This window comes from Rhinoderma darwinii, chromosome 1, assembly GCF_050947455.1.
Source record: "Rhinoderma darwinii isolate aRhiDar2 chromosome 1, aRhiDar2.hap1, whole genome shotgun sequence".
In the NCBI taxonomy this organism is placed as follows: domain Eukaryota; kingdom Metazoa; phylum Chordata; class Amphibia; order Anura; family Rhinodermatidae; genus Rhinoderma; species Rhinoderma darwinii.
In genome coordinates, this window is record NC_134687.1 from 575,042,751 (window position 1) to 575,058,792 (window position 16,042).

General features: G+C 41.1%; 1 protein-coding gene across 4 annotated transcripts in view; it reads left to right on the forward strand.

The window, feature by feature from the left end:
- DEPDC1B (DEP domain containing 1B) overlaps window positions 1-16,042 on the forward strand; it is a 56,734-nt gene that overhangs the window by 20,827 nt on the left and 19,865 nt on the right. For all 4 annotated transcript variants that reach the window (XM_075854900.1, XM_075854903.1, XM_075854904.1 and 1 more), the window contains 3 exons: window positions 4,213-4,478; window positions 6,814-6,949; window positions 8,509-8,636. In XM_075854900.1, coding sequence (XP_075711015.1) covers window positions 4,213-4,478; window positions 6,814-6,949; window positions 8,509-8,636 — 530 coding nt within the window. The remainder of the gene's footprint in view (window positions 1-4,212; window positions 4,479-6,813; window positions 6,950-8,508; window positions 8,637-16,042) is intronic.

Here is a 16,042-nt window from a genome sequence, read left to right on the forward strand (position 1 = left end):
ACTCTACGTACTTTGCAGAGGTAATTTTCACACCGTCGGGGACCCTAAAGGGGCCTACCAGCTCTCTCCCCATGATTCCAGCCCAAAACATGACTCCGCCACCTCCTTGCTGACGTCGCAGCCTTGTTGGGACATGGTGGCCATTCACCAACCATCCACTACTCCATCCATCTGAACCATCCAGGGTTGCACGGCACTCATTAGTAAACAACACGGTTTGAAAATTAGTCTTCACGTATTTCTGAGCCCACTGCAACCGTTTCTGCTTGTGAGCATTGTTTAGGGGTGGCCGAATAATAGCTTTATGCACACTTGCAGACCTCTGGAGGATCCTACACCTTGAGGTTCGCGGGACAACAGAGGCACCAGCGGCTTCAAATACCTGTTTGCTGCTTTGCAATGGCATTTTAGTAGCTGCTCTCCTAATCTTATTAATTTGTCTGGCAGAAACCTTCCTCATTATGCCTTTATTTGAACGAACCCGTCTGTGCTCTGAATCAGCCACAAATCTTTTCACAGTACGATGATGACGCTTACATTTTCTTGAAATATCCAATGTTTTCATACCTAGTGCAATATCTTGGACAATTTCACGCTTTTTGGCAGCAGAGAGATCCTTTTTCTTTCCCATATTGCTTGAAACCTGTGGCCTGCTTAATAATGTGGAACGTCCTTCTTAAGTAGTTTTTCCTTTGGGCACACCTGGCAAACTAATTATCACAGGTGACTGAGATTGATTACAATGATCCAAAGAGCCCTAAGGGTATGTTCACACGCTGAGCCAAAAACTTCTGAACATACGGAGCTGTTTTCAATGGAAAACAGCACCTGATTTTCAGAAGTTTTTTGAGCAACTCACGTTTTTCGCGCCGTTTTCGGCCGTTTTTGAGCTGTTTTCAATAGTCTATGAGAAAACGGCTCCAAAAATGTCCCAAGAAGCGTCCTGCACTTCTTTTGACGAGGCTGTAATGTTATGCGTCGTGTTTTGACAGCTGTCAAACGACGACGCGTAAATTACAGGTCGTCGGCACAGTACGTCGGCAAACCCATTCAAATGAATGGGCAGATGTTTGCCGACGTATTGGAGCCGTATTTTCAGGCGTAAATTGAGGCATAATACGCCTCGTTTACGCCTGAAAATAGGTCGTGTGAACCCAGCCTTAGACACAATAACATCCATGAGTTTAATTGAAAAACTAATAATTAAATGTTTGACACTTAAATCCAATGTGCATAATAATTTGGAACACGGTGTATATTATACTATAATTGGAAGTAACTAACGGGAACCAGCCCGTCAGTTCATATCTGGGAACGTTAGAGTTTATATCTCTTACATTCTAGCAATTATATGAAAATTTTTATGATAATCACTGTCTAATAGGGCCTATAGATTAAAAAAAAAAAAAAGCTCCGCCCCATTCAAGTGAATTAGACAGAGCTGCAATACCAGACACATCCCACGTCTAACATCAGGCAACCCCTATAAGAAAAAATAATCTTTAGCTGTAATTAACTTCAGAACAATATTTCTTCCGCGCTATAATGGAGTTTTCCTTCTAAAGATGGGTTATCTGTTAAGGTTCTTTTACATGGCCCGATACTGGCTGGAAAAACAGAGCGCTGGTCGATGATGCAGCATGTTGATCTGCATTTATTAGCTCCATTCACAAGGAGCAATAATTGTTAATGTATGGGGGGGTGAACGATGGTTATTACAATCGTTTGCATCATGTCGGCAGCACATCCCCTGTATACAGGGAGATGTGCTAGCGACAATTTTTTTGCCCCATAAAAGATCCGATCAGTTGATGAACTGATCAATGCCCTGTTTACATTCGTCAGAACACTCGTTCCCAATAGTTAAACAAGGAGATGTGCTGCCGACATTATAGAAATGTATGAGGATGAGCGATCTTGGTAAAAGTGAAAATGTTGCATCTAATATTGTGCCAAATTTGTATAAAAAAAGATAAATCAGTTAGGCGCGGTTCTCGCCAACTACCCTCTAATTTCATTGGTGCAAAATCAAAATACACCATATCAATAAATGTCGGCCAAAGAGTTTCGCTAGAAATTATTAATTTTTGGTCAGATCAATGCTAAATGTATTATATTTAAAGGAGTTGTCCACTTTTTAAATTTCTTTCTGTATGTGCATGTTTCTTTTAGGGATGCACGATGCATCGAAACTTTGATACTGTTTCGATACCGTACATCCCCAAACGGTTCGATACCGTTGTTTCATGTATTTTGATACTAAGCTGTGCGGCCGCACAGCTCAGTATAGTAACACATGGATGTATGAGAGCGGGGCTGCGGTTCTGTAATACAGTCATTGCCCCGCTCCTGAGTACTGACAAGTGCGCGCGGTCAGCATGATGTGATGCGGCTAGCGCTGCTCTAATGATTGTCGGCAATGAAGACAGAACCTGGTGGGCGCACTGCAAAACACCCCCATGTTCTATCTTCAGTGCCTGCGCCGCTGCTCATTAGTGCAGCGCCGGCCGCATCTCCTCATGCTGACCGCGCGCGCACTTACTGTCAGGAGCAGGGCAATGGCTGTATTACACAGCCGCAGCCCCACTCTATAACGGCGGAGATCTGAGAAACCTCATCTCCGTCACTATTCTCCTGAATACTGCGATCAAAGCAGGAAGTGAAAAAGGGGGATGCCCCTGGATCGCGTCACAGGGAATTCCTGTGACGTGATCGAGGGCCATACCATATATGGGCAGACAGCCCAGGATCTATTGAAGGACCCCAGGGCTGTCTTACCATATCTCCTGTTAGTGCATACTGAGGTATGTCCATAGATATATGCCAGTACATTTAAGTTTAAAAATAAAGTAAAAACATAAAAGTAATATTAAATTTAAAAAAATACACACACACACACTAAACATTTTAAATAAATCACAATACATAAAATATAGTATAGAAGGAAGAGGGAAATGGGAGGAAACCTCCAGCTCACCGATCTGACACATAAAATATACACTTATTCGGTATTGGCGCGGCCGTAATAACCTGCACAACAATTCGTTTGCGTCATTTTATGATGTGTACGCTGTAAAAAAAATAAAAAATAAAAACTTCACTTATTAATGTAAGGCACGAGGTGTGATGAATCCATTTGCCTCACATTAATAGTAATTAACCCCATCATGTACCTTACACATTAACCCATTATGACTGAGAAACATGATGGGGTTAATTACTATTAATGTGAGGCACATTCAAAATTCATCACCTCACAATGGAAGAACTTTTTTTTTTATTACTGTTGGCAAAGTATTGTTTTGGTATCGCAATCGCAATACTAAACGAAGTATCGGTATCAAAGTCCAAATTCTGGTATCGTGACATCCCTAGTTTTGTTTTTGGGGTGTTTTTTTGACGCAAACACCGTATTCGCAGCAAAAACATGTTGGCTTTGACAAAAATTGTGCGTTTTTGACGGTATTACCATGACTGCAGCAGGAACCGCCACAAAAAAACGACTAATGTAAACATAGCCTTAGAAGGGGCCCCAAAAGCTCACCATAGTTTTCCCCTCTACCGGGACCCTCAGAAATCCACTGACATCTGTGAGGGAACCAAGTAGCAAGTGTTAATTTCACCTTCCGTACTACCACAATGAAATAAAATTATTATACAGTGCATATAGAAATCAATAGGCTGTCTGAGTAATTCATGGACATGGTGGGTCCTCCAGAGGGTGAGATGATTTCAGCTTCATCTCAAAGGGGTATTCCAAAAATCATAAATGGTCACCTGACCACAGGATAGGTGATCATTTTCTGATCGCTGGGGGCCCCACTGGACCTCCACTGATGGTGAGAACAGGATTCCCGAACCCCCAGATCTTCCTCACTCCTCGACCACAGTGAGGAGGACATTAAATGGAGTGGCAGTCTATATCTATAGAAATGACAGAAACCTCTGAGTGCAGCACTCAGCTGTTTCAGTCATTTTCATGACCGTGAATGAAGCGGCGGGCGCATGCTTGACCCACGTTACGTTCAACCTCCTCACTGCGATCAAGCAAATGATCAGAAAATGAAGGTCTAAAGATATTTTTTTTTTCTATCACTATTTATTTATTTACATGTAGCATGTCCCAATGGTTATCGGATTGGAAAGCCCAACACAATGTTCGTTTCACTGGATTGATTGAAAAATGTAACTCTACTCCTATTATCCTTTCAGTGGAATGAAACTATTGAACTTTTCCGCTCTGGAATGACCCAGAAGAAGCATCGTGTGCACTTTAAAACCTATGAGCAGTGTTTCACGGCAACAGAAGCTGTGGACTGGCTACATGAGCTCCTCCAGTGCAACCAAAACTTTGGCCCAGAAGTAACTCGCAGTCAAACAATCCAGCTCTTAAAGAAATTCCTGAAGAACCACGTCATTGAGGATGTAAAAGGAAGATGGGGGAAAGAAGACTTAGATGATAATAACAGCCTGTACAGGTAAATTCTGTGAATGCAAATTATGCGTGTGTGTCCTGGTCTTTGACTTTCAGGATACCCGTTCTCACACCCTCCTTTTTATCATTTACATACAAAGCAAATAACAAAAGGGAAACACAAATGTGAAGAAAGCATAAAACAGGTAAAAAGAGTGAATGGTTAAAAATAATAATGGTTAGTGTCGATTATGAAAACAGAGCGTCTGGATGGATAGTTCCCTCATTGAATAAACCGTTTCCGCCTAGTATAACCATCTACTTATTGAAAGAAGTTTACCTAGTATTTGACAGTTTAGTAGGCAAAACTAGATTTTGTGGACATAGTTCTTCAGCCTATGGTTAAAGTAAGAGGGGTAGACCCTATAGTAAGCTCGTAAACCAATGGTAGCCAAATTACTCTAGACTTTAGGAACTAGTTAGACCCTATTCAATTTTATTCAAGAACTACTTCAGACGTCAATAGAAAACAACCCGAAATTTTGGTGACCGCAGGAAATGTCTTCGCTTATTGGTTGTCTGGTTCTTTATATTTGTTCTGCCTTAAAGGCTATGGAAACCTTTTGAATGTATTTTTTGATTATTGTTTTAAGCACTTTTTGCATTAACTTATATAAATTTTTGTTTTTACTTTTTTATGATACAGCTTCCATGTGCCCTGTATAAATAGAAGCTGTATCATTCTCTCTGACACTTCTGCCAGTTCAGCTGAACTGACGGTAATGTGTCCCTGATACACAGGGTTCTACCTAAAATTGATCAAATATACGGGAAGGTGTCCGTGGTCAATAGAAGTGAATTGGTCCGTAATTGCAGACCGTAATTCAGTTCTGAGGTGACTTTGAGGGGCCTATATAACCGAAACCCTTCATAAATGACCCCATTTTAGAATCTGCACCCCTCACATTATTCAATACTGCATTTATGAACCTTGTTAACCCTTTAGGTGTTCCACAGGAATTAAAGCAATAGGAAGGTGAAATTTAAAAATGTAAGATGATGTAGCCCAGGAAAGGCAGGGAGTTTTTTTTTTTTTTTTCTCAAAAATGCACTTCTCCAGCTTGGCATATGTAGGCCTGGTGTGCTACTTGATTCAAACACAGTCCTCAGAAATGAAGGCACACATTACTCGTCTTGTTGCCACCATTCTTATTAGGATGTTTTTCAGCCACCATCTCACTTTTACAGAGCCCCCGAGGTACCAGAACAATGGAAACCCACCAGAAGTGTCTCCATTTTGACCCCACAGGTGTTTCACAGAATTTATTTGAAGTGGGCCAAGAAAGAAAGAAAAAGAAAAAGATTTTTTTTCTCCAATAATATGTAGTTTTAAGCTTCGACTTTTTAGATTTCACAAATAATAAAATACACCAATTAATTGCGCAATTTCTCCCGGGTATGGAAATACCAAATATGTGGTCATAAACTGCTATTTGGGCACATGGGAGGGCTTAGAAAGGAAGGAGCATTATTTTTCTTTTGGAGTGCAGATTTTGCTGGATTGGTTTTTAGGTGCCATGTTCAACTGTATAAGCCCACTTGCCATTTCAAGACGACCTCTTTTAAGTTGGTCCCTACTCTATGAAGTGCAGCATCCCATGGCAACTGGTGCCGCTGCAACCCAGAAGACAAACCGCACACATGCTGCCAGTCTAATCCACCTTGGCTTAAACCGGTAGATGCGCTGTCGATATGATAGATATGTAAGGACGAGCGATCGGAGTTACGAGTGCTTGTCCCCATCGATTACTGATAATGGCTCCTTGTGAAAGGAGCAAACGAGCGTCGATCAACGAGCTATCTCGTTGATCGGCGCTCGTTTACACGGCCCTCGTTGAGGAGGTAGTTTTTTGTATTTTTCACAGTTTGTGTCTTTATGATAGACACGCTGCAGATGCTCGCCACAGTGCTTCTTCTCCCTCACTGTCCGAGAACGATCGGACAGAGAGGGAGGAGAAGCAATGTAACAAGCCGTGCAACAAAATTTCATGTGATCACCGTATTTGGTTTATAGCGGGCTGCAGGCACAAGTACTAGTGCTGCAGCCCGTTAATTTACGTGGGCTGGTCTGGAATGGATTAACCAGTCCTGTCCAAGCAGAATATTAATTGGAGTCCGCTTCTATTAAGACTACCGGCGTTCTTTGACACTGGTTCGCTTTAGAGACAGTGGAGGACACCAATACATACGTGTACATCTAGAAAGTAGTCTACCTCAATTATTTACTTGGCACTTCTTTGTTTATGGACTAGTGGAAGTCATCTTGACCTCATACAGTCACTGTTAACATTTATGATACATCATTGGCACAATTTAATTCTCTTTTGCTTTGTATACAGGTTTCCACCGACCTCGCCCCTTAAACCATACCCAAAAAGACCTCCTCAAAAAGTGGACCCTCTTCCATTCCCTCGTTGGACTGATGAAGACTCTGTGACTTCACGAGCTCATATTCCCGTGAAACCTGTTGTAATGGTTAGTTTTATTTTTTCCATTTCATCTCCTGCCTTTCGAACTACAAAATCTCATTTAGGGACAAACATTTGTCACATTCCTTATGTCATTGAACCAAGAAAAACTTCTTCTCTTTTTGTATGGCATTATTTCAAAATGTATTCTAAGATGCCACCTGCTGCACTTTAATCTTCATGGCTGATGCTCTATTATGCTAATATATTCATTCCCAAGTGAAATAAGGGAACATGTTAATCAAACGTATTTCCTCTCGTTCTATTTATCCAGCTCTTCAGATTTCAAGCACAAGACAAATTGCTCAGGAATCAAGTTGATTCTGTGGTTTACGTACCCCTCAGGTGTAACTGAAGCTTGTTTTTTTTCGTGATTGCTGGAGCATCAGCCGTTTTAATCATAAGCGCCGTTGTTAACATTTGTTTCCAGGAACTCTGTGACTATAAGTCGTTATTTATCAAAAAAAGAGTCTAGCTGAAATGTCAGGAGTCTAATTCTATTTGTATAGTTCATGGATCTATAATTAAATCGGACATGGACGTATACATGTTTACCATAGAGAGACTCGGGTGCGTGTTCACAGGTCATTTGGGTTTTCGACTAAAGTCTTTTATGGCGTATTGACTAAATAATTTCAAAAGCCAGGACAGAGGGGGTCTGACTACTGATGTCCTTCTGATCCTATAAACCGCTGTTCCCCAGTCTCTGTTCCAAGCAAAGTAGTGGGCGTACACCTTCCTTTATAGTTAAAGGGGTTGTTCGGTTTCCGCAAATTAATGTTTTGTTTTTTTTAATAATTAAGAATTTCCAATGTATTTCTATATTAATTCCTCACAATTTTGAAGATCTCTGCTTCTGTTATTCCGTAGGAACCTTCATTTTTTACTTCCAGTGGATACAATTCTGTTCATGGTCATGTGATGGACACACAGGTGCTGGGATCATCCGAAGACATATCTGATACACATAATGTAACGAGCCGTGCTCCTGTGTCCATCACATGACCATGGACAGAATTGTATCCCCTGGAAGTAAGCAATAAATGTTCCTACTGAATAATAGCAAGCCGAGATCTTGAAAACCGTGATAAATGAATACAGAAAGTATATTGGAAAATTGTGTAACTTTTAATGATACAAAAAAATATTAATTTGCTTAAACTGGACTACCCGTTTTATTGAGGGACTGCAAGGCTTGGTCATTCATGTCTGATATCTGTACTTGCACCATGCCATATTGACTCTTTGGAAATTTGTGTGAGTGTAAAGAAACACAGCAGCTCATCTTGGATCTGTTACTGTATTTTAAAACATTTGATAATGAATATGGACAGATGTCTGATACAGTTTGCCTGTTCTCGTAACTCCCATAGACTAGAATGCGTGTCGAAGATTCACAGTGAGAAAGTAGAAATAAAATGGAAGCAGCTACACCCCGTTGAAAACAGCTGATCGGCGGGGGTCCCGGGAGACGGACCCTGACCCATAAGCTGTTGATGGCCTATCCCGTTCAAAGAGCTTCATGCTATTGCCTCCTATAACTTTTTTTTATTTTTTTTCTCCCAGAATTCTGAGATGTGGTATAAACGTCACAGCATTGCGATAGGGGAAGTGCCTACCTGTCGAATGGTGTATCGCAGAGAGTTAACCACAGCAAATATTGAAGATATATGGAAATCTCGGACACTATTACGGTAAGCTTACTGTGTAATATCAAATATTTACAGATATATATATATATATATATATATATATATATACACTGTGTGTGTATGTATATATATATATATATATATATATATATATATATATATACACACTGTGTGTATATATGTATGGACAAAGTACTGGGACACACCTCTTAGTCAGTGAATTTTGGTGTTTCATTCAGTCTCATTGCCACAGGTATAAAATATCAAGTACCTAGCCATGCAGTCGGCCACTACAAACATTTGTGAAAGAATGGGTCCAGCGCACTGATTTCCAGCGTGGTCCTGTAATAGGATGCCACATTTGTAACAAGTTAGTTTGGGAAATTTCTTCCTTCCTACATTTTCCATGACCAACTGTGAGTGATATTATTGCAAAGTGTAAGCGTTTAGGAACCACAACAACTCTGCCACGAAGTGTCAGACCACGTACAGTTACACAGCAGGGTTGACGAGTGATGAGGCGCATAGTGCAGAAGTCACCAACGCTCTGCTGACTCCATAACTGCAGAGTATAAACCTCTGACATTAAAATCTGCACAAAAAATGTTCCCGGGAGCTTCATGGCATGGGGTTCCATAGTCGAGCAGCTGCATGCAAGCCTTACATCCCCAAGCACAATGCCAAGCATCGGATGGAGTGCTGTGAAGCACGCCGCCACTGGACTCTGGAGCAGTTGTAACGTGTTCTGTTGGTGTGGTGGATCACCCTTCTCTATTTGGCAGTCTGATGGACGAGTCTGGGTTTGGTGAATGTCAGGAGAATGTTACCTGCCTGACTGCATTGTGCCAACTGTAAAGTTTGGTGGAGGAGGAATAATATTATGGGGTTGTTTTTCAGGGGTTTGACTAGGCCCTATAGTTCCAGTCAAGGGAAATCTTAGTGCTTCATCATACCAAGACATTTTGGACAATTGTAGCTTCCAACATTGTGGGAACAGTTCGAGGAAGGCCCTTTTCTGTTTCAGTATCACTATGCCCCAGTGCACAAAACAAATTCCATAAACACATGGTTGGGTGAGTGTGGAAGAACTTGACTGGCCCGCACAGAGCCCTGACCTCAACCCCATCCAACACCTCTCCTTCAACATCAGCGTCTGACCTCACAAATGTTCTTCTGGATGAATGGACAAAAATTCCCACAGACACACCAATATCTTGTAGATAGCCCATCTCAGCCAATTTTCTTTTTTTTTCCCATTGTCTCATTCTAAGCCATAACTTTTTTTTTTTTTTTTTTTTTTTTTTTTATTATAAGAGCTGTTATACGGCTATTAGAATAAAAGTTAAGAGCTTGTTTTTTGCTGGACAAGTTGTAGTTTATAATAGCACAATTTACTATACAGTACTGGGAAAGTGAAAATACGTTCGTTGCGTTGTGAAATTTGAAAAAAAACAACTGATTTACTCCATTGTTATTTTTTTTTTCCGGCCTTCATCATGCGGAAAAAACTACGTTACCTTTATTCTGCGGGTTTATTCGAATATGGCGATACCAAATGTAATTTTTTTTTCTCTATGATGTACTACTTTTTACAAAGAAGAAATAGTTTGCAAAAAATAAAATTTTAGCTTTGCGTTGCCATAGCCTGAGAGCGATACATTTTTATTTTTCTATCGATGGAGCGGAGTGAGGGGCTTGGTTTTTTGTTTTTGTTGTGAGGCAATCTGTAGTTTTTATTGTACCATTTTGGGGTACATACAACTTTATCACTTTTTGTGGGGTGAAGCGAGGTGACCAAATATATGCAACTTTGGCATTGTGAATTTCTGTCTTTCCTACGGCGTTCGTACAGATCATCCAGTGATATTTTAAGAGTTAAGACTTTTATGGATGCGGTGATACCATTTATGTTTACTTTTATACCCCCCCCCCCCCTCCTCTAGGGGACTATACCAAGCGATCGTTAGATCCCTGATCCCTTATGCAATACACTGGGACGCATCCGCAAGTCCTTTTTATCGATCATTTTTAATGATTTGTTTTCTTTCCTATCACTTGTCCGAGCGTTTGGGGAAAAAAAAAAAAGACGTAGCAAATGTTCTAAAATAACAAAACAATCCGTACTTGCGTATTCAATCTCCTGCCAATCCAGTGCAGATGCTCTGGCGCTCCCCCGTCAGTTTTTGCCTACATGCTGCCAGCGATGAAGTCACATGCCATACTTAGTAGCATCACCCCTGAGCGTTCAGTGGTGACGCTAGTATCTATGGCACATGACCACTAAGGCCAATTATTGACTGCAGCAGTTACGGCACATCATTGCTGGCATCTTGTAAACAAAGACCAGCGGTGGACCACTGGGGCATCTGTGAATTGAAGAGGCGAGTACGGTTTTGTTTATTTTAGAACATTTTTCTACTTCTTTCAGAAAAGTAACGTGTCGGCTAAAATTGTCCACTAGGCCTAAGTCACATGAGCGTGTTCGGTCCGTGATATATATGGTCCGCATGTCAGCCGCATTTCCCGGACCGAACACAGTGCAGGGAGCCGGGCAGGGACTCCTAGCATCGTACAGAACTATGATTCTAGGAGCCCGGCTCCCTGCACTGTGTTCGGTCCGGGAAATGCTGCCGACATGCGGATCGTATATCACAGACCGAACATGGTCGTGTGAATTAGGCCCAATTCACACGAGCGTATTTCACGTCTGTGTTAGGCGCGTGAAAATAAGGCACGTCACACGGACCTATGCAAGTCAATGGGGCCATTCACACATTCAGTGTTTTTCATGCAGCATGTGTCCGCTGCGTGAAACTCACTGCATGTCCTGTACTTGTGCGTTTTCTGCGCATCACGCAACCATTGAAGTCAATGTGTGCATGAAAATCACGGACAGCACACGGACGCACATCCGTGTGCTGTGCTGACGTAAAAAACGCATGACATACGCGCGTATAAAACGCTGACAAGCACCATACACTGATGTGACGCGGAACTGCAATGCAGGAAAAACTCGTTTTTTACACGCGCAAAACGGACACGTTCGTGTGAATAAGGCCTTAGGCTGGAATCGCATATGCAGTTTTTGTGGCAGCTTTTCAGCCAAATGCAGGAGTGGATACAAAAGAGAGAAGACCTCAGTCTTTCTTTTATAATTTTCCTTTTTTTTTTTTTATCCCATCAAAAACTGCATATGCGATTCTCGTCTCATTGTGCCACGGTGCCCAGAATATCATAAAAGGAAATAGCTGCCAATTACTAGGAGTACAACATAAGTACATCCAGAAAACATATTGATTAACGGATCTTGTAGAGGGTGAGTGCTTCTTGCTGGATTTTCACAAAAAAAAAAAAGGTGTGCACATGTTTGAATTGTATACGCTACACTTTATTTTAAATAAATTCCAGTGTATCATAGTTACATAGTTAGCACGGCTGAAAAAAGACACATGTCCATCAAGTTCAACCAAGGGAAGGGAAAAGGGAAGGAAAAGTTTCTACACATAGGAGCTAATATTTTTTTGTTCTAGGAAATTATCTAACCCTTTTTTAAAGCCATCTACTGTCCCTGCTGTGACCAGCTCCTGCGGTAGGCTATTCCATAGATTCACAGTTCTCACGGTAAAGAAGCCTTGTCGCCTCTGCAGCTTGAACCTTTTTTTCTCCAGATGAAGGGAGTGCCCCCTTGTTTTTTGAGGGGGTTTTACAAGGAACAGGATTTCACCATATTTTTTGTATGTGCCATTAATATATTTATATAAGTTAATCATGTCCCCCCTTAGTCGTCTTTTTTCAAGGCTAAATAGGTTTAATTCTTTCAATCTTTCCTCATAACTTAAATTCTCCATGCCCCTAATTAGCTTCGTTGCTCTTCTTTGTATTTTTTCCAACTCCAGGGCATCCTTTCTATGAACTGGAGCCCAGAACTGAACTGCATATTCTAGATGAGGCCTCACTAATGCTTTGTAAAGTGGTAATATTACATCCCTGTCCCGTGAGTCCATGCCTCTTTTAATACACGACAATATCCTGCTGGCCTTTGAAGCAGCTGATTGACACTGCATGCTGTTATTGAGTTTATGATTTACAAGTACACCCAGATCCTTCTCAACAAGTGAATCCGCCAGTGTAGCTCCCCCTAGGACATATGATGCATGCAGGTTGTTGGTACCCAGATGCATAACTTTACATTAAACTTCATCTGCCAAGTGGACGCCCAAACACTTAGTTTGTTTAAATCTGCCTGTAATTCATGAACATCTTCCATAGACTGAACTATATTACATAGCTTGGTGTCATCTGCAAAAATAGAAATAGTGCTATTAATCCCATCCTCTATATCATTAATAAATAAGTTGAATAATAGGGGTCCCAGCAATGAACCCTGGGGTACACCACTTATAACCGGTGACCATTCAGAGTAGGAATCATTGACCACAACTCTCTGGATACGGTCCTTGAGCCAATTCTCAATCCAATTACAAACTATATTTTCTAAACCTATAGTCCTTAATTTACCCATTAGGCGTCTATAGGGGACAGTGTCAAATGCCTTTGCAAAGTCCAAAAACACTAAATCCACAGCGGCCCCTCTGTCTAGACTTCTGCTCACCTCTTCATAAAAACAGATTAGGTTAGTTTGACAACTTCTGTCCTTAGTAAAACCGTGCTGGCTGTCACTTATAATGCTATTTATTGTCATATAATCCTGTATATAGTCCCTCAATAGCCCCTCACACATTTTCCCCACGATGGATGTTAAGCTTACTGGTCTATAATTACCCGGGGAAGACATAGAGCCCTTTTTGAAAATAGGCACCACATTTGCCCTGCGCCAGTCCCTTGGCACTATACCAGTCACTAGAGATTCTCTGAATATTATGAAAAGGGGGACAGAAATAACTGAACTAAGCTCTTTAAGAGCTCTAGGGTGTAACCCATCTGGTCCCGGAGCCTTGTGCACATTTATTTTATTTAATTTAGCTTGGACCATCTCTACATTCATCCAATTCAGTATATCAACTGATATATTAACAGCACTGGCACCGGCTACATCAGCTGCTCTTTCTTCTGTTGTATATACAGAGCTAAAGAACCCATTTAGTAACTCTGCCTTCTCTTGATCCCCTGTGATCAACTCCCCATTACCATTATCTAGGGGTCCCACATGTTCAGACCTGGGCTTTTTTGCATTTATATGCTTGAAGAATTTTTGGGGATTTGTTTTACTATCCTTGGCCACCTGCCTTTCATTTTGTATTTTTGCTAATTTTATTACATTTTTACAGATTTTATTAAGCTCTTTATATTTTAGAAAGGCTACAGCTGTACCCTCAGATTTGTATTTTTTAAATGCCCTTTTTTTGTCATGTATTGCCCCTTTCACAGAAGGTGTAAGCCATGTGGGGTTTAATTTGAGTCGTTTATACTTATTACCTGTAGGAATAAATTTTGCACTATAATAACTCAAAGTAGATTTGAAAATCTCCCATTTATCATTTGTCCCATTATTTGACATTAGTTCTTCCCAGTCTATACCCTGAATTGCCGCCCTCATCCTGGGGAAATTGGCTTTCTTAAAATTAAATGTTTTTGCCCTCCCAGCCTGCGTTTGTTTTTTACAGTATAGGTAAAATGTAACTATATTATGATCACTGTTACCGAGGTTTTCACGAACATTGACATTCCCAACAAGATCTGCATTATTAGAAATGACCAGATCCAACAGAGCTTCACCTCTAGTCGTGTCTTCCACAAACTGGCCCATAAAATTTTCCTGCAACAGGTTGAGGAAATGTCTCCCCTTTGCAGTTGAAGCCGAACCATGACACCAATTAATATCCCGGAAATTAAAATCTCCCATTATCACTACAGTACCCGCCTGTGCAGCCCGCTCCATCTGTTTATATAGCTGAACTTCCATCTCCTCAGTTATATTGGGGGGTCTATAGATTACACCAAAAGTAATTTTTTCAGTGTTTACCTCCCTTTCTAGTTCCACCCACAAGGTTTCAACCTCCTCACAGTATTCACCCACTATTGTCTCTTTCACACTCGCCTTCATATCATTTCTCACATACAGACATACACCACCACCTTTCCTATGTGTCCTGTCTTTCCGAAAAAGTGTAAAACCCTGTAGATTTACAGCCCAGTCATGTGAAGAGTCCAGCCATGTTTCAGCAACACCAACTATATCTATATTTTCTTCCAGTATCAAGGCCTCCAGCTCCCCCATTTTGCTTGCTAGACTTCTGGCATTTGTGAACATACACTTTAACTTGCCTGTCAGTTTTTCACTTTTATTATCAGAAATGTGATTTGACATTAATCGGGCCTTTTTATTTACACTGATGTTTTGTAACGAAAGGATCTCCTTATCTTGTTGTCTAGTCCTCTCCCCATATTCTGTTTCTCCCCCCACCAATATAGTCTGACCCCTCTCTAACCTGGCTACCCCTTTTTTTTCTACATTGACCTCCCTCCTCAGCCCTAGTTTAAATACTCCGCCTCTGTGCGCTAAACACAGCAGCACTGATACATAGTAACGGCATCATGTGTGAGCAGAACTAGGTTAGGACAGGTTTTCCGCTTCTGAAGGTTTACATTCACTGAAAGCAAGCAAAGATCAGAAAGTGATGAAATAAAAATAATAATTTTCCTTCTATTTGATTAAGCTTTATTTACATAAGTCTGGACAACCTCTTCAAGATGGTTCTACAGTGTCAGTTGGTTTACTGAAACCCATGGTAGTTAGACAGTGACGACTATTTAATATGTATTAGATGTTCTTCTGACGTTTGTTCGGCAGAAGTCAGGGAGGAACAAAAAGGATAGGGCATGCCTGATTCTTAGTCTCAAGGGAGATAAGCCGCTGCCAGTTGTCTGGCAGCTACTCTCTTTATTACCTTCTCCCCCGAGAGGAATAGCTGTCGGCAGAACGGGTATTCGGCTGACCGCTATTGAAGGAGTATGGCCACTGTACGACTTGCTGTGTCGGAGGTGACCTTGATGCATCATGGGGCTAACAGGTACATTAGTAAATGAGAAAATCACGTGATCTCTTGAGGGTTAATTGGTTATCCATGCACTACATACTTCTCAACCAGTTAGTAACTTTACCAGCTGAAATATCACACGGTCTGTAGCCGCCTTTGTATAATGGTGAGACAGAATAATTCCACAGGAGATAACTTGTTCTTCTGACTGCTTTAGCAGAAGTTTGCTGCTGGGCAGGGTTACTATATGAAGAGATTATATGCTGTTTTTGTTTTTCGGGAACAAAAATTGAGATGCACATTCACTCAAACCCTATAAATTCCTTGGCTATGGGTCTTTGAGTTTATGATGTCTCCCAAGGGATTCTCTGCATTCTTCCCTTCTTCTTCCCGTTCTGTTTAGAAATGGGTCCCACAGTGACTAATACCAGGTGTATTCTTGTTTGTTCT